This window comes from Calidris pugnax, unplaced genomic scaffold (assembly GCF_001431845.1).
Source record: "Calidris pugnax isolate Ruff unplaced genomic scaffold, ASM143184v1 scaffold170, whole genome shotgun sequence".
In the NCBI taxonomy this organism is placed as follows: domain Eukaryota; kingdom Metazoa; phylum Chordata; class Aves; order Charadriiformes; family Scolopacidae; genus Calidris; species Calidris pugnax.
Window position 1 is genome coordinate 601,097 of NW_015090905.1, and position 22,494 is coordinate 623,590.

The 22,494-nt window shown below is 64.1% G+C and overlaps 2 protein-coding genes across 3 annotated transcripts in view; one reads left to right on the plus strand and one right to left on the minus strand.

The window, feature by feature from the left end:
* The first annotated feature begins 190 nt into the window (after positions 1-190).
* On the plus strand, positions 191-14,282 carry TJP3 (tight junction protein 3). The gene is made up of 21 exons (XM_014948995.1): positions 191-1,162; positions 1,581-1,686; positions 6,615-6,803; positions 6,882-7,006; positions 7,213-7,315; positions 7,569-8,010; positions 8,298-8,401; positions 9,389-9,551; positions 9,628-9,718; positions 9,970-10,034; positions 10,204-10,282; positions 10,426-10,582; positions 10,957-11,065; positions 11,550-11,769; positions 12,064-12,260; positions 12,480-12,575; positions 12,853-12,923; positions 13,033-13,344; positions 13,458-13,679; positions 13,922-13,974; positions 14,140-14,282. The coding sequence occupies exons 1-21, from the start codon at positions 945-947 to the stop codon at positions 14,237-14,239; spliced, it is 3,222 nt and encodes a 1,073-aa protein (XP_014804481.1). The 5' UTR covers positions 191-944; the 3' UTR covers positions 14,240-14,282.
* A 1,429-nt stretch (positions 14,283-15,711) lies between these two features.
* Positions 15,712-22,494, minus strand: part of APBA3 (amyloid beta (A4) precursor protein-binding, family A, member 3) — a 7,546-nt gene continuing 763 nt past the window's right edge. Inside the window, exons 2-11 of one of the 2 annotated variants that reach the window (XM_014949049.1) lie at positions 21,231-22,295; positions 20,787-20,826; positions 20,206-20,351; positions 19,973-20,059; positions 19,276-19,434; positions 18,775-18,954; positions 18,391-18,603; positions 17,748-17,867; positions 16,810-16,950; positions 15,712-16,693 (exon numbers count right to left, since the gene is read on the minus strand). In XM_014949049.1, coding sequence (XP_014804535.1) covers positions 16,622-16,693; positions 16,810-16,950; positions 17,748-17,867; positions 18,391-18,603; positions 18,775-18,954; positions 19,276-19,434; positions 19,973-20,059; positions 20,206-20,351; positions 20,787-20,826; positions 21,231-22,295 — 2,223 coding nt within the window. In that variant the 3' untranslated portion in view covers positions 15,712-16,621. Of the gene's footprint in view, positions 16,694-16,809; positions 16,951-17,747; positions 17,868-18,390; positions 18,604-18,774; positions 18,955-19,275; positions 19,435-19,972; positions 20,060-20,205; positions 20,352-20,786; positions 20,827-21,230; positions 22,441-22,494 lie in introns of those variants that run through there. The other variant, XM_014949048.1, reaches the window with a different exon arrangement.

The window sequence follows — 22,494 nt, forward strand, 5'->3', positions numbered from 1 at the left end:
CCTGCCGCCGCCGCCGCTGAGGAGGCTGGGAACGGCGGGGACCATAGAGCGCAGGAGGTGCCGCGGCCAGACACGCCCCAGCGCGGCGGAGCGGAAGTGGGAAGCGGCCACCCCCGGAAGTAGAGCGGCCCCTTCCGCCGGAACTAACGGCGCGGCAGGGAGAGGCCGCGGGGAGGGGACCGGGGCCTCCCGCACCATAGAGCGGCGGAGAGAGAGGCTGCTCCCGTCCCCCACCGGCTCCAGAGAGAGGGGGCGGGGCCTGGCGGTCGCCATGGCGGCGGGGCCTGTGCGGCTCAGGCTGCTCCCGGGCGGCCCCGCCGGTGCCGGACCCCGGAGCCCCCCGTGGAACCAGGCCCGAGCGCCGCATCCCCGCCCTCCCCCTCGCCGGTTCCCCCGGGGGATGTCAAAGCCTCCCGGGCTGGGTCTGCCCCGCCGCCCGGCACCGGGCGCGCTCCCTCCGAGAATCCCCGCGGCTGGGTCCCCTCTCCGCTCCCCGCCCGGGCTGCCCGGCCTCTCCCGGTGCCCGGCCCGTGGCACCATCTAGTGGCACCGCGTGGCCCGGCCGGACCAAGGGAAGCCTCGGGGCGCGGGTCAGCCCCGGCCGGCCCCGCCGGTTCTCCCGGCCCCGAGGGCCAGATGTGTCACGGGCAGGGGCAGCCCCGGCCGGGAGCCAGCCCGGCGCTCAGGCCCGGCCCGCGGCGCCGCCGGGGATGGAGCCGGCAGCCCCGGTGATGCTGCTGGGCGGCGTGGTCCCGTCCCCCCGCCCCAGGTGCTCCCGGCCGCGGTCCTGCGCGGGAGAGCAGCCGGTGGCCCCGCAGTGGCTGGGAAGGCGGCAGCCGGCGGGACGGGAGCTGCTCCGTCCTTCCCCCGGGGCTGGCAGGGAGCTTCGGCCAGAAGGAGCCCCCTGACGCGGATCTGAGGAGCTCCGGGGAAGCGGCTGCTCCATGGCTCCGGCCCCGGGGTGGTGGCTGGTGACCGGGGGTTTCAGGAGGAACTGGTCCCCCCACGCCGCCGCGTTGCCGGGCCGTGACCTCCTGTGGCATCAGCACCGACCCTGGCTGGGAGCGGCAGCCGGGACCGAGAGCCGAGGCGTGGAGCTGGTTTCTGTCACCACAGGACAGCGACCCCGCAGGAGGAGGAATGAGAGGGGTCTGGTCCCCAGGTGGGGGGCAGAGGAAGGGGGAAGGGGAGGAGAGGGGACGGCAGCCATCAGCAGGGACACCTTTTCCCCCACACCCCCTCAGGACCAGGAGCCCCAGGCTTGGCCACCATCCCTGTCCCCTCCTGGGGTGAAGGCATTTGGTCCCCCCGGGGGCTCCCAAGCGGGGCTTCTGGGAGGGTTTGGGGGTGCAGGGCTGTGCGGGTTGGCACAGACACCCACCTCTTTGGAGAGGGCTAGGCTGGGGGGGAGGACCCCCCCTTCCCTGGGCACCACCACCCTCAGCATGCAGTGAGCCTGTCCCTGCCCAGGGCTGGGTGGGGAGTAAGTGGATGTGGCTGAGCAGGGACAGCCCCCCGTGACCCCTGCTGTGCCCGGGATGCTGCCCCAGGACCCCCTTCCTCCTGCTTCTCTCCTGCAGGCAGCGTCTGGCCCACAAAGGGTTACGCAAGGCACCCTGGAGTGACACCACTGCCACCAGCCCGGGAGCTCAGCTCCTTCCTGGTCCGATACCTATCGGAGGCTCGGTGAGTGCCTGACCCTGTCCCCCCGTCCCTGCTTCCCATTTGGGGATGGGGACCCAGCCCTGCTTTCCCCTGGGGAACCGGCCATGCTTTGTCCCTCTCTGGGTGGCCCCAGGACCCGGTGGCCCTGCTGGTGTCCTGCCCTGATGGTGGGAAGATACTCGGGGAGGGGCGGGGGGGCATCCTGGCACCCTGATGGTGCAGCTCTGTGCCCCGAGGGCTGGAGGATGTGCCTCCATCCTACTGATTTACAGTCTAGTTGGGTCAGACCTTCCAGAGACCCTTTTCCCAGAGCAGGGGGTTCAGGATCAGCCCATCGCGGTGTGGGTGGGGTTGGGGTAGAGGAGTTTCTGGGGGGGTCCTGCACGGCCACTGCTGGACGAGGGACGAGCGGTTTTGCAGCACTGGCTGAGACCAGAGACCCCACTGATCCCAGGAAGGCTTTGGGGTCCCAGGTTGAGGACACCCATCAGTCGGGAGGTTGGGAAACAGGTTCTGGGTTGTTGTGGTTGTAACGACCATGGATATAACAGGTTATGGCCGTGGGGCAAGGCTGGGGTGGGCAGGGTGTGTCACTCTCCCATAAATAACCCCCACCCATTGCTGTCCCCATGGTGGGTGTTGCTGATGGTGTCACGGGGGGCCAGGCATGGCCCCACGTTGGGGACGTTGCAGTGGGATGAGCTGCCCCGGTGCAGCCCGGGCTTTCTTTGGCATTAAAATCCCTGGAGATACCGGCCCCGGTGCGTGCGTGGGGCAGAGTGGGGTGTGTGGGGCTCCCGGTGCTGCTGGTGCCCGGTGCGGGGCGCGGTGGGCTGGGCCGTGGTCAGCTCTGCCCAGATACTGCCTCTCCCGGCGGGGCCATTTCGGGTGCGGGCTGGTTTCTGTCGGAAACCGGCCGAGCCGGCTCCTCCAGCTGCCAGCCTTGGCCTTTGGCTGGGGGCAGGCCCTCCGCCAGGTGCCCGGGGGGAGACTGGGGACACGACCAGGGATTGGTGACACCCTGGGTGTTCCCTGTGCCGCCTGGTGAGACAGGAGCTCCTGCCATCCTCCTGCTGTCCCCCTGTCCTCAGCCTGGCCCTGCCCATGGCGAGCCGCGGGTGGCAGCGGGATGCAGGTGCGTGGCTGATTCGTGGCGTCCCGGTGATGGGACAGCAGCGGAAGCTGGTTGGGGACAGTGAGGGGCTGTGCTGGGTGGCAGCAGGACTGGCTCTGGCACTGCAGATGAGCCAGCAGCCTGTGGAAGGGGATGCTCTGGACCCCCACGATGGGGGTCCCTTGGACCTGTGGCTCCCGCTGTGTCACCTGTGGGTGTCCAGGGAGCCTGTGAGCACTGACCGGCCGACGCTGGTGACACGGCTGAGAGAGGACCCGCCGGTTCAGCTCATTTTGGGGAAACCCCCCCACTGCCATGCTGGGATCTCCTGTGTGTTACTGGTCTTAGAAGCACCGGGACAGGACCACGGGTGTCACCACTCCGGGGTCCTGTGCAGCCCCAGCCACCCCCTGGGCACACGCTGCTTTGGGCGCCTGATGACGCAGAGCGGAAACCCCGGACTCTGCCCTCGGCACCCGCCGGCCTCAGCCCGCCCGGCGGGGGATGTTTCTGAGCCCTGGGTCAATGATTACACCGACCCTCCCGGGGGCTGGGTCTCGTTTCGGGGTCCTGGCTGGCGGCTTTGGTGTGGCCCCAGCGGGGGACTGGCCACAGGAAGCCCCTGTGCTGGCCCTGAGCCACCATGGTTGCCCCGGGGCTGGCTGCCCACCGCTGGCCCCAGCTTCCTCACGGGATCCCAGCTCGGCATCGCCCGTGGCATTGCCCACGGGGTGTCAGGCTCGTCTCTGGTACCCCCCCGTCCCACCGAAGCTGCCCCGTGGCTGATTCCCAAAGGGGCTGTGGCAGTTTCCAGCTTCCCGTGGCACCAATCGGGAGCCTGGGGCCTGGCTTGGGGGTGGCCGAGCCGTGGGGGGGACCCAGCACAGCCCCCAGCACGTCCCGGAGCCCTCAGGCACCACCGGACAGGGTGCTCGGGCAGCGGGGCCAGGACCAGGGGCTGTGGCCATGGCAGAGCCATTGGCCAATCAGAGACCCCAGAGATCTGCTGTGGCAGAGCCATTGGCCAATCAGAGACCTGGGAGATCTGCTGTGCAGAGTCATTGGTCAATCAGAAACCCCAGAGATCTGCTCAGAAACCCCAATGGCAGAGCCATTGGCCAATCAGAGACCTGGGAGATCTGCTGTGCAGAGTCATTGGTCAATCAGAAACCCCAGAGATCTGCTGCAGCAGAGCCATTGGCCAATCAGAGACCTGGGACATCTGCTGTGGCAGAGCCATTGGCCAATCAGATCCTGGAGAGACTTGTCACAATACAGATAACCAGCCAATCCGAATCCAGAGATGTGCCACAGCAGCTGTTGGCCAATCAGAGACCAGAGAGATGAACTATGGTAGAGCAGTGGAGCAATCAGTGCCTGGAGAGACCAGTGGTGGCAGAGCCATCGGCCAATGGGATCTCAGGGTCCTGCTGGAGCAGAGCTGTCAGCCAATCAGTGCCAGGGGAAAGCGCTGTCAGCCAATCAGTGCCAGGGATAGCGCTGTCGGCCAATCAGCACTGGGCAGATCTCCAGCCCTGGCGGTGCCCCCCAGGCCCATGATGGCCCATGCCTGTGCCATGGCCGTGGGTGGGACCCGGCCGGGGGCAGCCAGCGGGACGGGGGACGTTTTGGCAGGGGATGGGTGTGGGTCTGTCCTCGTCCGTCCCTGTGCCAGTCGAAGGGGTGAGGACCCGTTGGTGGTGGTGGCATCGTGCCAGGCTGTCGGTCTTCACGTCCCCATCCCCCTGGAGAACGGGTTGATCCTTGCACCGGGTTTTCCTTGGTGTGGGTGATGGTGCGGATAAACCTTGGGCTCCCTGATCAAACTGGGTCATAGAATCATAGAATCATTGAGGTTGGAAGAGACCCTTGGGAGCATCGATGCCAACCATCTCCCCTACTCTACAAAGTCCTCCCCTACACCATGTCCCTCAGCACTGCATCTAAATGGCCCTTAAACACAGCCAGGGATGGGGACTCCACCCCCTCCTTGCACAGCCTGTTCCAATGCCCGACCACTCTTTGGGTGAAAAATTCCTTCCTAATGTTCAATCTAACCCTCCCCTGTTGGAGCTTGAAGCCATTCCCTCTCGTTCTGTCACTAATTACCTGGGAGAAGAGACCAGCACCAACCTCTCTACAGTGTCCTTTCAAGTAGTTGTAGAGGGTGATGAGGTCTCCCCTCAGCCTCCTCTTCCTCACACTAAACAGCCCCAGCTCCTTCAGCCGCTCTTCATATGATTTGTTTTCCAGCCCCCTCCCCAGCTTCGTTGCCCTCCTCTGCACTCGCTCCAGCACCTCGAGATCTCTCTTGGATTGAGGTGCCCAAAACTGGACACAACACTCGAGCTGTGGCCTCCCCAGTGCCGAGTACAGGGGCACAATCACCTCCCTACTTCTGCTGGTCACACTATTTTTGATACAAGCCAGGATGCCATTGGCTTTCTTGCCCCCCCTGGGCGCACGGCCGGCTCATATTCAGCTGTTTATCAATTAGAACCCCCAGGTCTCTTTCTTCCAGGCAGCTCCAGCCACACTTCCCCCAGCCTGTAGCGCTGCAGGGGGTTGTTGTGGTCCTTCCCGTCCCACCCCATGTGGGGAGTCGTGGGAGGCTCTGCGCCCCCTGACCCCTGCATCTCTCCAGGTTCACGCCAAGGTTTCCTCTGGGGGGGCAGGAGCTGGTGGAGGTGCTCCCCATGCCCGGCCCGGGCATTTGAGCCCAGGTGGGACATCGCCCTGCCGGTCAGGCTTATCTGTCCTCGGTGGAAAATGTTGGATTTGGGGGCGGAAACATAGGAAAACCGAAGGGTGCTGCTGGGCCACTGGTGCTGCTGAAGCGGTTGGCAGAGCTGCCAGCAGTGCCATCGTGCTGGAACCCAGAATGGGAGGTGGGAGGGCACCGAAGCAGCACCCCGGGGTCTGCGGGCTCCCAGGAGGAGGGAGGGGAGCGGGGCCACCAGGACATGTGGGCAGGTGGTCCCAGCCGTGGCGATGGGTCTTCATTTGCTTGCCCTGTGTAAAACCTCCCCTTCTGTGGACGTGCATCCAAGGGGATGGAATGGACATTGTCCCCCTGTACTGGGCACTGGTGAGGCCTCACCTTGAGTACTGTGTCCAGTTTTGGGCCCCCTACCATAAAAAAGACATTGAGGTGCTGGAGCGGGTCCAGAGAAGGGCGACAAAGCTGGTGAGGGGTCTGGAGAATAAGTCTTGTGAGGAGAGGCTGAGGGAGCTGAGGGTGTTCAGCCTGGAGAAGAGGAGGCTGAGGGGAGACCTTCTTGCTCTCTCCAACTCCCTGAAAGGAGGGTGTAGCCAGGGGGGGTCGGTCTCTTTTCTTAAGTCACAGGTGACAGGACAAGAGGAAATGGCCTCAAGTTACACCAGGGGAGGTTCAGGCTGGATATTAGGAAAAATTTTTTCACTGAAAGGGTTCTCAGCCATTGGAATGGGCTGCCCAGGGAGGTGGTTGAGGCCCCATCCCTGGAGGTGTTCAAAAGACAGGTTGATGTGGTGCTGGGAGGTCTGGTTTAGTGATGATGCTCCTTGTTTGTTGTGGGGGTGTCTATTTTTGTCAGTGAGGTTGACGGTTGGACAAGATGATCTTTAAGGTCCCTTCCAACCTAGAAGATTCTGTGATTCTGTGACATCCCGAGGGGGACATTTCATGCTGCACGGAGGCAGCTCTGGGTTTCGGAGCCAGCTCCCACGTAGGGTTAGCTGGGGTGTGACACACCTGTGGGTCCTGGTGCCCCCGGGCACCATGGTGGGTCTGTCCCCTGCACCCTCATGGACCCCAGTGCCCATGGCTCAGCTTTGCTCCTGTTCTTCCCTGCAGCCTGAAGCGGGGCTGAGGAAGGGGCCAGCGGCTGCGAAGAGGAGCCGGAGCCGGTCTGCACCCCCGGCTGCTGGGCAGGGGCCGCCGCGCCTGCCGGCTGCCACCGCCGCCTCCCCGCGCTTGCGCTGGCGGGTGCCCACCATGGAGGAGATGCTGATCTGGGAGCAGCACACGGTGACGCTGAGCAAGGTGAGCATGGCCCAGGGTGGCCGCCGGAGGGGTTGTGGGGCCGGCTTTGCCTGACTCCTCTCTGCCCATTCCCGCTAGGACCCGCACCGGGGCTTTGGCTTCGCCGTCTCCGGCGGCCGGGACCGTCCCAACAGGGTGACCGGGGACACGGCGGTGATCGTTTCGGACGTGGTGGCCGGGGGACCGGCCATGGGACGGCTCCAGTGAGTGTGAGGGGACATGGGGACACGGGTGCCAGCGGGGACAGGAAGGGCAGCAAATCGCTCCTGCTAGGACAGGGCCAGCCTGGCTGCCCCCGGCCCGGCTGGGATGGGGTCCTCCTGGGGCAATGGCTGCCCCCATCACCCCACCAGCTCCCTGGGTTTGGGGGCTCCCTGGGGCAGAGCCAAGGCTGCATTTCCTCCCCCAGGAAGAAGGATCACATCGTGATGGTGAATGGCCTTTCCATGGAGAATGTCTCGTCCTCCTTTGCCATCCAGACACTGAAAACCTGTGGCAAGATTGCCAACATCGTGAGTGAGCCCTGCAGTGGGACGGGGGCTGGCACCGTGCCTGTCCCCATCCTCCTCCCGTGTCCCACACACTCCAGAGTTCCTCTTTGGAGCTTGGAAATTGCTGTAGAAACATTTCGTGGCAGAGGCAGCTGCACCCACCACCCTCTCCTTTTCGCTTTCCACCTGCAGACGCTGAAAAGATGCTGTAGAAACATTTCCTGGCAGAGGCAGCTGCACCCACCACCCTCTCCTTTTCGCTTTCCACCTGCAGACGCTGAAAAGACCAAAGAAGGTCCATGTCCCCGTGAGCAAGAGCAGCCCCGGGTCCCCCACCGTGCCCCAGCGCTATGACTCGGACGAGGACGGTGCGCAGCCGGCCCTGCACCGCTCCCGGGATGACCTGGACCACAGCCGGGGCTACGACGGGGACTCATCCAGCGAGAGAAGCTCTGGCCACCACCGGGATGACCACCGCCACCACAAGGCAGTGTCCCGGAGCCGGAGGCGAAGCCAGGACAGCAGCCACTGGAGGCAGAGCCCTGGCAGTGGCTCTGATCACAGGGGCTACAGCCGCCACCGCTCCACCAATGGCTTCAGCCACGACGAGGACACCAATGGGCTGGCCCTGGTGTCGGGCTTCAAGCGGTTGCCACGCCAGGATGTGCTGATGAAGCCCATCACATCAGTCCTGGTGAAGCAGAAGCAGAATGAAGGTGAGGCCCTCCTGCTCCCCCTGTCCCCCGGTCTTGTCACCCAGTTTGTGGCTGTGCATCCCCCCGGGGCAGAGGCGATGCCAGGGCTGGTGCCAGGGTTTGGTGCCGTGCTGGGTGCATCAAACCTGCCTGGCCTCAGCCTGGGGCTGCAGAGCTCAGCTTTGGGGTTGGCTAGTGCCATGCTCCAAGGGGAGCTGGGGCAGGATGGTGGGGATGGTGGCAATGGGGGACCTCAAGGTCTTGCATCTGCCTGGCTCCGGTACCATTGTGGGCTCTCTCTGGTGCAGAGTATGGCCTGAAGCTGGGGAGTCAGCTCTTCATCAAGCACATAGTGGAGAGCGGGCTGGCGGCGAAGGGCAGCTCTTTGCAGGAGGGAGACCTCATCCTGAAGGTACGGGGGCTCGTGGGGCTCACAGCACTTGCTGGGGGGGCTCATCTCCCCTCTTCCAGTGGCTCATCCCTGGCCAGTGTCACCACAAGGTGCTTCTTCGGCTGCCTGCAAAGGATGCAGCTTGGTTGGAGGGAGCACCCTGCCTGCCTGCACCCTGCCCTGGCTCCCCAGCTGTCCCCAGAGATGGCGTGGGGGCTCTTGGGGACCAGCTCCCCCCAGTACCAAAGCTGCCTGGTTGAGACAGCCCCACAGTGTTTAACTGGGGCCAGTGGCTTGTCCCACTGCCACAGCAGGATTCCATCTGCCCCGCTGTCCCCGTGGCGTGGGGTCACCTCCCACGAGCGCGTGTTCCTGCCGAGGGAGCAGTCGGCCCAAGGAGCTCTGGGGTGTTCGGGGCACGTCAGGTGAAATGATGCTTAAAGCATTTGGGGAAGGAGGAAATAAAGGAGGGAGAGGCTTCATTTGCACACATGGGCCAGGCCAACCTGTGGCTGCTGGGAACTGGGGCCAAAGTAACTCCGGGGGAAACGGGAGGGAGATTTCATCCCAGCAATCCGGTGGGAAGAGCTGCTGCACCGCAGGGAGATCCCAGACCCACCGTCTGCTGGGGGCCTGGCTCCCTGGCACCAGCCCAACGTGTGGAAGGACAGCGCTGGGCCGAGGTCAAAGTAAAACTCAGCTTCAGACAGCGTCTGGGGGGGTCTCTGCAGCTCCTGCTGCCCTGCAGGGCACCCCTGCAGCTAAAGGTGGGAGTTAATTAGCCTCGCTAATTTGTTTCCTCTCTGCAGGATGAGGCCCCAGTGGGAGGCAGCCGGGAACAGGGACACGGGCCAGGATGGGTGAAGCTGCAGGAGCTGGGGCTGGGCTGGAGGGGCTGGGAGGGGACGGGGAAGGTGGCAGTAGGAGGATCCCAGCCGAGCGGGGCTTTCCTGGGGGCAGCTTTCCCAGAAGCAGGCACCCTGAGGCCTCCCACTCTGCTGCCTCCAGATCAACGGGGTGGCCAGCGAGGACATGTCCCTGGCTGAAACCCAGCAGCTCATCGAGCGGACAGAGGGAGTCCTGACCCTGCTTGTGCTCCGGGACCACCGGCAGTTCCTGGTCAACATCCCTGACGTAGAAGAAAGCCAGAGTGACAGTTCCCGGATGGATGGTGAGGGGACACGGTGATGGGGCTGGGCACACAGCACAGGCACTGGGTGGTCACTAATGCATCTTCCCTCCTGCAGACATCTCTGACATCGACTCTGAACTGTCCCATCCACCATCCCCTGAGACCTCCCCACGACTTCCAGCTGCTGCCAGGATGAATTCACCACCGTAAGCCCCGCTCTGTCCCCACGAGCCCCTCTTTCCCCTGTCACATTCCCTGGATCCTCCATGTTCTCTGCCTTTGTGGAGGGGCTGGTTCTCCTCCATCCCAGAGCCAGTTCACTCTGGAGGTGGGACTGCCATTCAGTCCCCAGCTTGCTCCACTGTCCCCGCTGCCCTCTTGGCACTATCTGTCCCTCCCTGTCCATCCAGTGCCTGCCTCTGTGACCTGCCTAAATACTGCCCCAACTTTGTTCCAGGGAGAGGAGACGATTGACCAGGGACCCTGTGGCTGACACAGCCATGGACGAAGCTCGGGGCCCTGGTGAGTGAGCTCGGGGGGCAGTTAAGGGCGTCGAGCAGGCTCTGGGCTCCTGCGTGTCTCTGCTGTCCCAATCCCCCTGGCAGAGCTGTGCCAGGTCTCCCTGTGCCACGGCTGCCCCGGCAGCGGCGCAGCCACCACCGCCTCCTGGACCAGCCCTTCTTCCCTGCAGACCTACTGGAAGCTGTGGAGGGGGGTGGCCACCAAGGACCCCACGCCAGCCCCACCGCCCGAGCTGCCCGCAAGGATGGGTACGTCTGCGAGAGGTGGTGGAGAAAGGCTGGGGGAGATGGGGAGCTGCTGCAGTGCAGGGCTGGGGTCACAAGGCTGGTGACCCTCTGTGCTGTCCCTGGCGTGTCACTGCTGGGTCCGACCGTGGCTTTCCCCGTGGCAGGTACAGCGCCGACTCCAGGGTCGTGCAGTTTGTGAAGGCCAAGAGCGTGGGGCTGCGGCTGGCCGGGGGGAACGACGTGGGCATCTTCGTGTCGAGCGTGCAGGAGGGGAGCCCGGCCGACAGCCAGGGCGTGCGGGAAGGGGACCAGATCCTGCAGGTACCCGGGGCTGGGGACGGCTCCAAACGCTGCTGCACCCGGACAGGCCCCGTCCCTCTTGGGGATCCCCTGGGGTCTCTGCTGGGCATCGTTTTGGGTCAGTGCTGGGCCCGTGGGCCGAAGCCATTAGGTTGGCTCCAAGGGGGACGCTCCTGTCTCCAGCACCTTGCTAACACCCAGCGGGGTCCAGGCACCACCTCAGCTGGCCCAGAGGCCCTCCCCAGGGCCACTAGTGGTTGTGGCAGGCACTTGGGTCACAGGGAGCAGTTCCCTCTCCCACCCTGCCATGGGCACTGCTGTCCCTGGGACCCCCACTGGGACCTGCACCCTCTGTCTTGCTGGCAGGGCCGTGTCTAAGTGCGTTTCTGTGGCAGGTGAATGACACCAGCTTCCAGAACCTGACCCGTGAGGAGGCTGTGGAGTTCCTCATGAAGCTGCCGCCGGGCGAGGACATCACGCTGTGGACCCAGAGCAAGCAGGACAGTGAGTGACGACCAGTCCCATCCCAGGCTTGTGCCTCTCCATCCTCTGTGGATCACAGCTGCTGGACTTGCCACAGCTCTTTCTGCCCCCACAGGGGGGGTCTTTCTTCCCTGCACCCCCCTTTGCCCCCTCTCCCAGAGAAGTGGTGGGAGGAGACCAGACCATCCTGGCCCTGTTTATGCCTTGCCCTCTGTCCCCTTTCCCAGAGAGGTGGTGGGAGGAGACCAGACCATCCTGGCCCTGTTTATGCCTTGTCCTCCTGGAGCACGGGGGCTTCCTGGCACCGTGGCTCAGCCTGGAGAGGCCAGTGTGTGTGGGGGGGTCAGGTCCTGCCTGAGAGCATCACAGGGTTCCCAGCGCCCTCCTTAGCAGCCAAGGATACTCTGGAGGCTCCCGGCCCAGCCCAGCTCCTTCCCAAATCTCTGCAGCATCTTCCTCCTCAGCCACCTCTTCCCCTGATGATCCCTCTCACCCTGGGCTCCAGTTTACAGGAAGATGATCTCGTCCAACGTGGGTGACTCATTCTACATCCGGACGCACTTTGACTTCGAGAAGGACACGCCGTCGGGGCTCAGCTTTGTCCGCGGGGACGTGTTCCACGTGCTGGACACCATGTACCGGGGCAGGCTGGGGAGCTGGCTGGCCGTGCGCATGGGCAGGGACCTGCAGGAGCAGGACAAGGGCATCATCCCCAACCGGAGCAGGTAGGGCTAGAGCCAGGGGATGGCTTCCCAGCGGGATGGGGACAGGGATGGTGGGCCCAGTAAGAGGCAGAGCGAGGGCCGATGGAGCACTGGTGGGACGTGTGAGCTGGTGAAACCCCCTCTGAGGGGTGATGGAGCAGTTGATGCTCTGGTTGTCCAAGGTCCCAGAGGGAAAAGGCTACCACAGCCTCATCTGGCTGTGTCCCCAAGCATGGAGGCTGGCCTTTCCTGCTTTGCTCCTCAGAGTGGGGGTAAATCCAGAGGGTCCATGTGCTGAGCTCTTTTCCCTCCCAGGGCCGAGCAGATCGCCAGCCTGGAGTCGGTGCTGAAAGCCACGTCTGGTGCCAACCCCTCTGGGGCACGGGCTGAGTTTTGGAAGCTGCGGGGCCTGCGAGGTGCCAAGAAGATGCTGCGGAAGAGCCGGGAGGACCTGTCTGCCCTCACAAAGCAGGGCCACTACCCGCCGTATGAGAGGGTGGTCCTGAAGGAAGGTGGGTACCAGGGCTGTGTCCCCAGTCACCCAGACCCACCCAGGGGACATCGGCCCCAGAGCTGCTCCACTGCAGGTGCTACTGCGCTCCACTCTCCTGGGAAGAGTGAGGCAGGTCACAGGCCCATGGGCACCTCGAGGAGTGGGGCTGGACCCCTGGGTGCTGGGAGCTCTGCCCTCACGCCCAGGCTCTCTGAGCCGGTCTGTTTTCTCCCCACAGCCAGCTTCAAGCGGCCGGTGGTGATCCTGGGCCCCATCGCAGACATTGCCATGCAGAAGCTGAGCACAGAGATGCCCGAGCAGTTCGAGATTGCCCGTAAGTGCCCCCCACGCTGGGCAGAGACCACATCCAGCTGCCAGACCCTCAGCATCCAGGGCTGTGGGAGCTCTTTACCCGTGACTGTCCCAATCCTGCCTCCTTGCCCCCTCCCCGTGACACTCCAACACCTTCCTGGACTCAGTCACCCTCCCCATGCCCCAGACATCCCTGCCTTGAGGAACACAGCCCCGGGACAGGGTTCAGGCAGACCCAGCCTGGGGGAGATGCCACGTCTCCCCCAGCCCTTCTCACACCATGTCCCCATGTCCTGCAGCGAGCGTGGCCCGAGATGGTGCTTCATCCAAGGTCATCAAGTTGGACGCGGTGCGGCAAATCGCAGAAAAGGTGAGAGACCTTCCCCGTGGTCTCGGAGCCGGGTGGGCCAGGGCCTGGCGGGGAGCCCACAGCCTCCATCCCTGTCCCCAGTGGGGCTGATGGCCGTGCCCTGCCCCAGAACAAGCATGCCCTGTTGGACATCACGCCCTCGGCTGTGGAGCGCCTCAACTACGTGCAGTACTACCCCGTGGTGGTGTTTTGTGAGCCTGAGAGCCGGCAAGGCATCAAGGCCATGCGGCAGTGGCTGGCGCCCGACTCTAGGAAGAGCTCCCGGCGCCTCTACGCCCAGGCCAACAAGATGAAGAAGTACTGCAGCCACCTCTTCACTGCCACCGTCAGCCTCAGCGGCAGCAGCAACACCTGGTACCAGGCGATCAAGGACATCATCAGGATGCAGCAGAGCCAGCCCATTTGGACGACGGCGGAGCAGGTATGGGGCACAGGGTCCCTGCAGCACGGCTCAGCCCGCCGGGGCTGCAGCCAGGTGGGGGACAGGGCTACGCACCCACCCCTCTCCCCCAACATGAGGTTCCTGCCCCACAGGCAGACGTGGCGCTGGAGGACAGTCTGGACCTGCTGAACCCACCGAGCGCGGCGGCCTCGGGCTACCTGACCTGCGACAGCCGCGCCAACAGCGACTACGACACGGACGGCGAGACGGGCGCCTACACCGACGGCGAGGCGGAGGACGCCTACGACCAGCCCGGGCTGGCCCGCTCCTCTGAGCCAGTGCAGGTGTCACCGAGCCACGGTCTGAGCGAGCAGGTGGGTCCCCCATACTGGTACGAGGGGCTGACAGGACAGAAGGGGTGGCACAGTGCCTGCCTGTGGGGACTAATTCCTGTCCCCTGTGGCACAGGCAGGGTGTCACCTCCAGCTGCCACAGGGTCCAGCTGTGCATCCATGCCCAGCTCTGGTCTCCCCAAGGCGGGACACAGCCCAGTCCTAGGCTGGGGCACAAATCCTGCCCCTACCTCTGACTCTTCTGTCTTTCTGGTCTTTCACAGGCGACCGAGCAGCAGTGGCAGGGCCGGCAGAGCCAGCGCCACGACAACATCAGGTACCCTGTGTGCCAGGGCCAGCTGGGGTTCAAGCAGCCAGCCCTGGGGCTGGGGCTGGGCCTGCAGAGGCTTCGGTGCCAGCTTTGCCTGGCCTGACCTCCCCCCCCCCGCCACCCCATCCCAATCAGGTGGGAGAGACATCACTGTGGCTTCTCGTCCCCCAGGGAATACGAGCACGATGCTGTGAGGAAGAGGTTCACACGGGCCAGGGATGACTCGGACCAGGACGAAGGCTACGAGTGGGGCCCAGCCACAGATGTGTAGCAGCACTGCTGGCCCCCATCCCACTGGGCAGCCGGCCACCTCGGGCCAGCCAGCTTTGCCTGGCCTGACCTCCCCCCCCCGCCACCCCATCCCAATCAGGTGGGAGAGACATCACTGTGGCTTCTCGTCCCCCAGGGAATACGAGCACGATGCTGTGAGGAAGAGGTTCACACGGGCCAGGGATGACTCGGACCAGGACGAAGGCTACGAGTGGGGCCCAGCCACAGATGTGTAGCAGCACTGCTGGCCCCCATCCCACTGGGCAGCCGGCCACCTCGGGCCAGCCCTGCTGCAGCCCCACGCCACCGGGTCCACCTGACAGTCCGGGTAGTGCCACGCAGCACCCCCCGGCCAGGCTGGGCCTAAATCCTGCCGTACCCCTCACCACCAAGTGCCTCCTTCCCCCTTTTGGCCACAGCCTCTGCTGCTGGAATAAAAGGAATGTTTTGATCAGGTGGGGCCATTTCCGTGCGCGCTGGGTGGCAGCACACTGGGGAGCCCCGTGCAGCCGGGGGGCCTTGCTGGATGCAGCCAGACACCCTGCCTGCCCCCAGAGGCATTGGTGCAGGGATCAGGCTTGGATTGTGCCAACGTCTGGCACTGCAGCAGGCTCAGGGTGCGTGGCTCAGAGCTGAGCCCCCTCTGAATTTCACTGAATTTTTAGAGTTGGAAGGGACCATAGAGATCATCTAGTCCAACTCCCCTGCTGAAGCAGGACCACCCAGAGCTTGTCAGAGCATGTTACTCAGGAGCATCCAGGCGGGGCTTGAAAATCTCCAAAGAAGGGGACTCCACACCCTCCCTGGGCAGCCTGTTCCAGGGCTCTGCCACCCTCACCGTGAAAAAGTTCTTCCTCATATTCAAGTGGGACCCTTTATGTTCCAACTTGTGCCCGTTGCCCCTCGTCCTCTCACTGGGAACCACTGAAAAGAGTCTGGTTCCCTCCTCCCTCAGCCCGCCCTTGAGATACTTGTCAGCATTAATAAGGTCTCCCCTCAGCCTTCTCTTCTCCAGACTAAAGAGTCCCAGCTCTCTCAGTCTCTCCTCATAAGGGAGATGCTCCAATCCTTGAATCATCTTTGTTGCCCTTCGCTGGACTCTCTCCAGCAGTTCCCTGTCTCTCTTGAACTGGGGAGCCCAGAACTGGACGCAGGATTCCAGTTGTGGCCTCCCCAGTGCAGAGCAGAGGGGGAGAATGACCTCCCTCCACCTCCTGGCCACACTCTTCCCTACGCAGCCCAGGATTCTGTTGGCCTTCCTGGCCACAAGAGCACACTGCTTGCTCATTGTCATTTTGTTGTCCACCAGGACCCCCAGATCCTTTTCTTCAGAGCTTGTCTCCAGCAGGTCCATGCCTAACATTCTTCTTCCCCAGGTGCAGGATCCTGCACTTTTCCCTGTTGAACCTCATGAGGTTCTTCCTTGCCCAGTTCTCTGCTGCAGCCCAGCCAGTGCTCCTCACACACAGCCTCCCGCGTTCCCTTAAACTTTTTATTTTTACATCAACCAAACACACAGGCCAAGTCAGGTCAGCGCTGCCTCAGCTGCTGGGGGCCAGAGACCCACTCATGAGAGGGTATCACCAGGGGCTGCTCCTTGGGGCTCACAACACCCTGCTCTCCTGGACGTGGGACTGGGCAGTGCCCTGTTCCCTTTTGCTGTGCCCAGGGACAGCCCCGAGGGCTGTGACCCAGGGGCCCGTTGTGCTGGGGCCGGGCTGTGCGTGTGGAGCAGTTAAAGGCAGCGGGAGGGAAAAGCAGAGGTAGTTTCCCAGCTCGGTGCAACAGGTCTAAGAGGGAGGTTGTTTGCACCCCCAACAGAGCCAGGGAGGAGTAGAAGCAGGTCTTAGGGGTGCTGCTGCCCGTAAGGCTGAGACTGGGAGCTGCTGGCTCTCCCTCAGGGGTGCCATTGTGCACCCACACACTGGGGTGCAGTGTCAGTGCTCCTCTGGGGCTGTGCTGGGGCGAGCCGTGCTTCCAGCACCATCCCCACATGGGGAAAGGCACCGTTGGTGAGTGTAAAAGCACTATCTGTGGTGACTGGATGGGGTGACCTTCCAGGCAGGGTCCCCTCTCCTCCTGCCAGCACCAGGCCAAGGCGAGGGAGCCTGTGGAGCGACAGGACAGGCACCGTGCACGCACTGTGAGGCAGGGAGGGGCGAGTGGAGGGGGAGGAGGTACCCAAACCGTGGCACCACAGGCCCTGACACTGCTCAAGGTGGGTATCAGATCCCCAGAGTCTCCCACTGTGTCCTGAGTAAAACAGAAGAGGTGCAGGATTAGGCCCTGCTGGGGACCAGAGGGCTGCGATGAGGGCTGGTGGCCCTGGGGTCACTCCTGCTGGCCCCCAGGCACCCCAGTGACAGCCAGGTCCAGCTGCAGCTCAGAGGAAGATGGGCTGCTCCTGCCCAGTGAGTAGGCGGTACGTGGAGGCCGGCATGGTCTTGATGTGGACCTAGACAGAGACACACACGTCAGCTGGGAGACCCCAGACCCCTGGCTGGAGGAGCTGGTGTGCGATGCCCCGCGTGCTCTGTGTGCCCTGGCTGTCCCCAGCCCGGCCCAGCTCACCTCGCTGACCGCCTGCGTCAGGATCTGGATGATCTTCTCGTGAGGTGTTGCCACCACGCTCTGCCCGTTGATCTCGATGATGCGGTGCCCCACGCGGATGCCGCCTCTCTCCGCGATGCCCCCACGCATCAGGCTGCAGATCTGGGGAGCAGGGAGGGCTGGTGAGATCCCAGCTGTGCCCCATGGCCCAGCGCCACGGGCAACCACCATCCCAAGCCCTCTCATCCGTGCAGGCTCCCAGCAAGAGCTCTGGACTTGGATGCTGTCTCCTCCAGCCCACGGGCACGCAGCCAGGGCAGGGACGTCCCTTTGTGTCGCTGCCAGCGGAGCGATGTGCTGAGCTGTAGGGCACAGGCAGCCCCCGGTGCTGTTCCCCAGCTGACAGAGAGCTCAGCTCCCTCCACCCACCCCACGAGCCCCCCTGCTCCCATCAAGCCTGGGCTGCAGAGCCCCAGCTTTTCCCTGGGGTGGCAGCTCCTGCGTGGGCGTGGGGTGACTGTGTCTCCAGCTGGGGAGCATCGGTCGGTGCGTGATGCGGCCGTGCCACCCCCTCCACAACCCACCCGCCCCATCAACGCCCACGGGTGCTGGAAATGCTCTTCTGCTTTGCCAGCACAGCCACTACAGAGCCAGAGCAGGGTGTGGCTGGGGCACTGGGGACAGCAACACGGCAGTAAGGTCACGCCAAGGAAGCCAAGATGAAACCACCACCCCAAAAGCAAACAGCTGAGGAGCACGAGGGAGAGGGATCCAACCCCCAGAGCTGCAGGAGAGCTGTGAAGAGCCTTTTGCTGTGGCGCAGCAGAGCCCTGCGAAACCTCAGCCCTGGCAGGCACAAGCAGTGCTGGAGCTGTGTGCTCCTCCGTGGGGACACAGCCAGAACCTCGTGTCCCTCAGGGGCAGCTGAAGCCCTGGCTGACCCCGGCCTGGGCACTCACCACGCCATTCTCCACACAGAAACCCAGCTGGTACTTGGAGTCGGGGCGGCGGATGACAGCTGTAGTGACAGGGGGACAGTGCACGATGTTCAGCGTCACCTCTGTCTGGTGCTTCAGCTCCTGGAAGATGGGATGGGGCTTTGTCAGACTTTGGAGAGCTATTTGAGAGGCGTGATGCCCTCACAGGAGGGCTGAGGATTAGCTGCTTGTTTTCACTGGGGAAACTGAGGCACTGAGGATACTGCCAGGCTCAAATTCAGAGAGAAGAACTTAGAAACCCTGTTCAAAACGTCCCCTTTTCCCCTGAGGCCACACTGTCCTTGCTTTCAGCTCCTTCCTGCCTGGGAGACAGGAGATGCAACAGGTTCCCTCCAGGACAGGCGCCTGCCTCCTCACCCACCCCTCTCCTCGGGGAGGGCCCTGCCTGCACCCCACCACAGCAGGTTTAGTCCCCAGCTTTGCTCCTGCCTCGTCACATCCCTTCCTCCCAACCACTCCGAGCAGGGACTGTCACAGCCCACAGGACGGGTATGGCCCCCCACACCCCTGCCCCCTCTGGCCCCCCACAGCCTCCTGTCACCCACCCGCCCCCGAGCTGGGAGCATCAGGAGAGACCCCAGCAGTACAGACACCCCCAGCTCACCCGGATGATGCTCTGGCAGGAGGTGAGGGGCAGCCCCACCAGGCTGGTCCCGTTGACGGACATGAGGCGGTCCCCGATGCTCAGCTCGCCTGACCTCTCCGCGGGGCCACCGTGCATCAGGTTGGCGATGACCACGGTGGGCAGGATGGAGCCCCAGCCTGACTCCACGATGGCGATGCCCAGGATCTCCCCCTTCTGCTTCCGGATGAAGACCTAGTGGGGGGAACAGATAGGGGGATGTGTCCCGATCCCAGCACAGCTGTCCTGGGCTCCCAGCCAGCTGGGATGGGGCACTGTTTTGTAGGGAGCAGCTCAGGGAGGGGACAACACAGAGGCACCAGCGGGTACCCCACACTGTCCCCACCCCTCCAACGCAGCTCTTACGTCCTTGCAGTTCTCCTGCCGGGAGAAGTGGGTCAGCTCTGCGTTGTATTGCTCCTGGTCCTCGAGGGCACGGCTGTACTGGCGAGGGCTCAGCTCACTGGGGTCGATGCTGTTGGCCTCCAGGAAGCGCTGGTAGGCCACCCCGAACGCCTGCCCGATGGCCTGAGCGATAACCTGGGCCTGGGGAAGGAAGGGTTGTTCGTGCCAATGGTCTCACGGCCAAACTGGAGGCAACAGCTGCCAGCACCCTGCAACGCCCAGCACTGGGAGCTCCAGGGCATCATGGCTCCTCCCCTGCCTGGACTGACCCCTTCATGGTGCCAATCCTCCCCCCTTTTCTGCTGGCCCCCTCTATGTGACAGAGGTGCCAAGAGTGGGCTCTTTCCCCCTCTCCGTGCGAGTCAGAGCACAGGGACCCAGAGCACCCCGGTGTTACAGCAGGACGGGGCCCAGGACCCCAGTGCCACCCTGCCCTCCCGAGGGACTGGTGTGTTGCCTCACGTCGGCCGAGTGGAAGACGTGGCAGATCATCTTGTAGAGCCGCTTCTCCTCTGCCACCTCCGAGCGCTGCGGCAGCTTCCGGCGCGCCATGAGCACCACGAGGGAGCCGATGTCGGCGATGTAGGAGATGGTCTGAAGGGAGTGATCCATCATGGCCTCCTGGCAAGGGGGACAAGGGCAGAGACGCTCAGCCCTCCCTGGGCCGATGGATCCCGTGGGCAGCCTGTGAGCCAGCCAGGCACCACTGTGCTGGGACACAGCCCCAAGGCCTGGCACACGCGGGGCAGAAACTACGCTAAAAGGTACAAACAGCTCCTTCCATCAAGTACTCATCATGTCCCTGGGTGCCGTCAGCGGACAAGGCAGCTCTTCCCTCCTACTGTAAAACAGCAACTAATCCTGAGGTAAAAAGCTCCAGAAGTTTCAAGCTTAGGTTTCCTGGAGCTCGGGCTGGGAACCCAGCAGTGCCCATGAGGCACAGTTTGCATGAGAAGCCTCGTGCAGCCACGCAGAGAGCCGAGGGACAGGACGTGCCTGCGTGGGATGGCTGCAGAGTGACATGTCTCCTCCCAGACACGTGTCCTTGCCCGTAGGCCATCCTTGGGCATGGCGCCACGGGCAACGCAGAGATCCCAAGGCCAAACAGGAAGGTTTCAGCAGCCCCAAAGCCACGTGGGTGCTCGTGTTCCCCACTCACCTGCGTGTCAGCCGTGAGCACCTTGATCCTTTGCGTGGAGACAAACAGATCCACCTCCGTCATGGGCTGGGACTCCCCCTCCGGTGCCTGCAGAACAAAGCACCCAGGAGAGGTCCCTCCTGCTGCCAGGACTCATCTGGGTCCCTGCCCCACAGCCAGGGGTCCTAAGCGCTGCCCCACGCCCACGGGCTGTGCCAGGCTGGTGGCAGTCGTGCCCCCCTACCCTCCTGCACCTTGATCCTGTCCACCGCCTCCTGCGCCTGCGCCATGCGGACACTGGTCGGGGGGTTCCTCTCCGAGACCAGCTGTGTGGAGCCCAGGTACTTTGCCCCAAAAATCACACCGTCCAGCAGATCCTCCGGGTCGCAAGGGCCTGGAACTGAGGCATTGGGAGGGACTAAGCAGGGGCTGGTCCCCCACCTCTGAGAACTGGGGGTACCAACCCCTGCTGCCCATTAGCTGCATTCCTACAACTGGCAGAGCGGCTCAGCATTTGGTGGACAGGCTCCTGCCGTCACCAAGAGACCACCTCTGACCCCAAGGCTGCTTCCCTCTGGGACACCCTGGCATCCCTCTTTCTCCCTTCCCAGGCCTGAACATCCCCCCCTACCTGATCCCTGGAGCATCCCCATTCACTCAGCTGGGATCCAACGAGCCACCTGGAGTCTGCAGCCACGTGGGCACATGGGTACAGAGCCTGGTGCTCCCCCCCGACTGGGACCCACGGCCACCCCGCTGCATTCGGAGTCAGAGCAGGAGGCGGGGGGTCAGGACTCCCACATACTTTTGCTGCTCAAGCATAGAAGCAACTCACCCTCTTTGAAGGCCGAGCAGGAGGACAGGGGTTCCCTGTTCTGCAAAGTGACAAGAGAGCAGGTGAGGCTTTGGCTGGGATCCCAGGGATTCAGCCTGCCTGTCCTGCAGCCAGGCTGCCCCTGGAGCTCCAGCAGTGTCCTCAGGCTGGGGGGGTCGGGGGGTGCACGGTCCTGGGGTCAGAGGCTGTTTGGACGCACCAGCCTCTTCCCCCGGGCACGCACAGCTCAGCCAGCCATGCAAGGATCCCCCCCGCGCTCAGGGCAGCAGGAGCCAAAGTCAGCACCGAGAGTCTTGTCTGGGCACCCCAGCAGCATGATGCCCTGTAAGACCCAAGGAAAAGACATCCCTGGCTCCTGTCTACCCCCACCCAAAACCCCACGAGGAAGCAGAGCCAAGAGGCACATCCTGGCTCGCTGTCGCAGCCTGTACGTGATGCACTCACAGTCACGCTGCCTTGGGGTGGCTGCTCTGCCTCTGGGGCTGGAGTGGGGGGCAGGGTCACCCAATCCGGCTCTGGGGAAGCATCCCGATGGCCCTCGCAGGTGGAGTCGACCTCGCAGAGCCCCTCTCGACAATACAAGGCACTGGAAGATCCCTTCTCTGAGCTCTCTGGCCTCTCCAGCACTTCAGGTGTCTCCACAGCAGCTGGTTCTTCCTGAGCCTGCAGCATCTCCAGGTTGGTCCCGGCCAGGATATCAGACCGTGCCAAGGGCGTCTCAGTGCTGGCCTCGGGCAGCCCCCCCTCGTAGCACAGGAGGCTCAGCAAGTCCTCCCGGTCGGCTTCGGCAAAGAGCAGGCCATGGCAGGGCCGGGAGCAAGCCGAGTGCTGGGCACAGCAGGGCCGTGTCTCTAAGCCCTGGCCTGTGGCCACATGCAGCGGGCAGGGCCGGCACTTGCCCTGGCACTGCCCATAGCTCTGCTGGGCCTGCTGTAGGGCCGGCAAAGGGGCTGTGCCAGCACTCGTGGAGGGCAGCGGGCCCTGCTCTGAAGCAGGTGAGTGGTCAGAGAGGTTGGAGTCAAGGGTCTGGAGCTGGGCCAGCAGGCCCTGGAGCTCCGAGGGTTCATCCTCTGCATCCTCATCCAGCTCCATGCCCGTCAGGTCGCCACTGCTGGGGTCTCGGGGGTGTCCTGTGCCTCGAGAGGTGCTTCTGGCACTGGGTTTCCAGCCAGCAGAGTCCCGTGGCCCTGCAGCCCCCGCCTCGTCGTCTGTCTCTCTGCCCAAATCCCGGCAGAGCTCGTCTCGTCCACCCGCACCCCCTCCGGGCTCCGAGGCTGAAGCAGGGCCCGAGCCGGGCCCCAGAGCCCTCCGCTGGCCCTCGGGGGCGGGCAGGTCCCGCCCGGAGCCGCAGTTAGGGCTCAGTGTGACGAGGCGAGGCTCCTCCTGCTGCCCGACACCCACCCGGGGCGCAGGGGCGTCAGGCCGCACCGCGGGCCCTTCCTCCGTGTCCATGGCCGGCGGCTCCGGGGCCTCGTCACCGCCGGCACCGGGGGGGGTGGGCGCAGCCGCCTGGAAATCCATGCTGCTCTCCATGGCCTGGCTCCGGCCCGGGGGCGCCAGGGCCAACCCCACCGGCGCCGGCTCCTCTCCCCGGGCCGGGCAGACGCTGTCGCCGCCACCACCGCCCCGGGAGGGGACGGTTCCACCGCTTCTGCTTCCGCTTCCGCCTCCGCTTCCGGGCGCCGCCGCCGCCGCGCACGCGCAGTGC

Excerpts from the sequence above, each read along its gene's own strand:
- TJP3 (XM_014948995.1), top strand. The coding sequence starts at position 945 with ATGGCTCCGGCCCCGGGGTGGTGGCTGGTGACCGGGGGTTTCAGGAGG. Across the intron at positions 7,007-7,212 it reads CCGGCCATGGGACGGCTCCA|GAAGAAGGATCACATCGTGA; the intron begins GTGAGTGTGAGG and ends TTCCTCCCCCAG. Across the intron at positions 12,576-12,852 it reads CGAGCAGTTCGAGATTGCCC|CGAGCGTGGCCCGAGATGGT; the intron begins GTAAGTGCCCCC and ends CATGTCCTGCAG.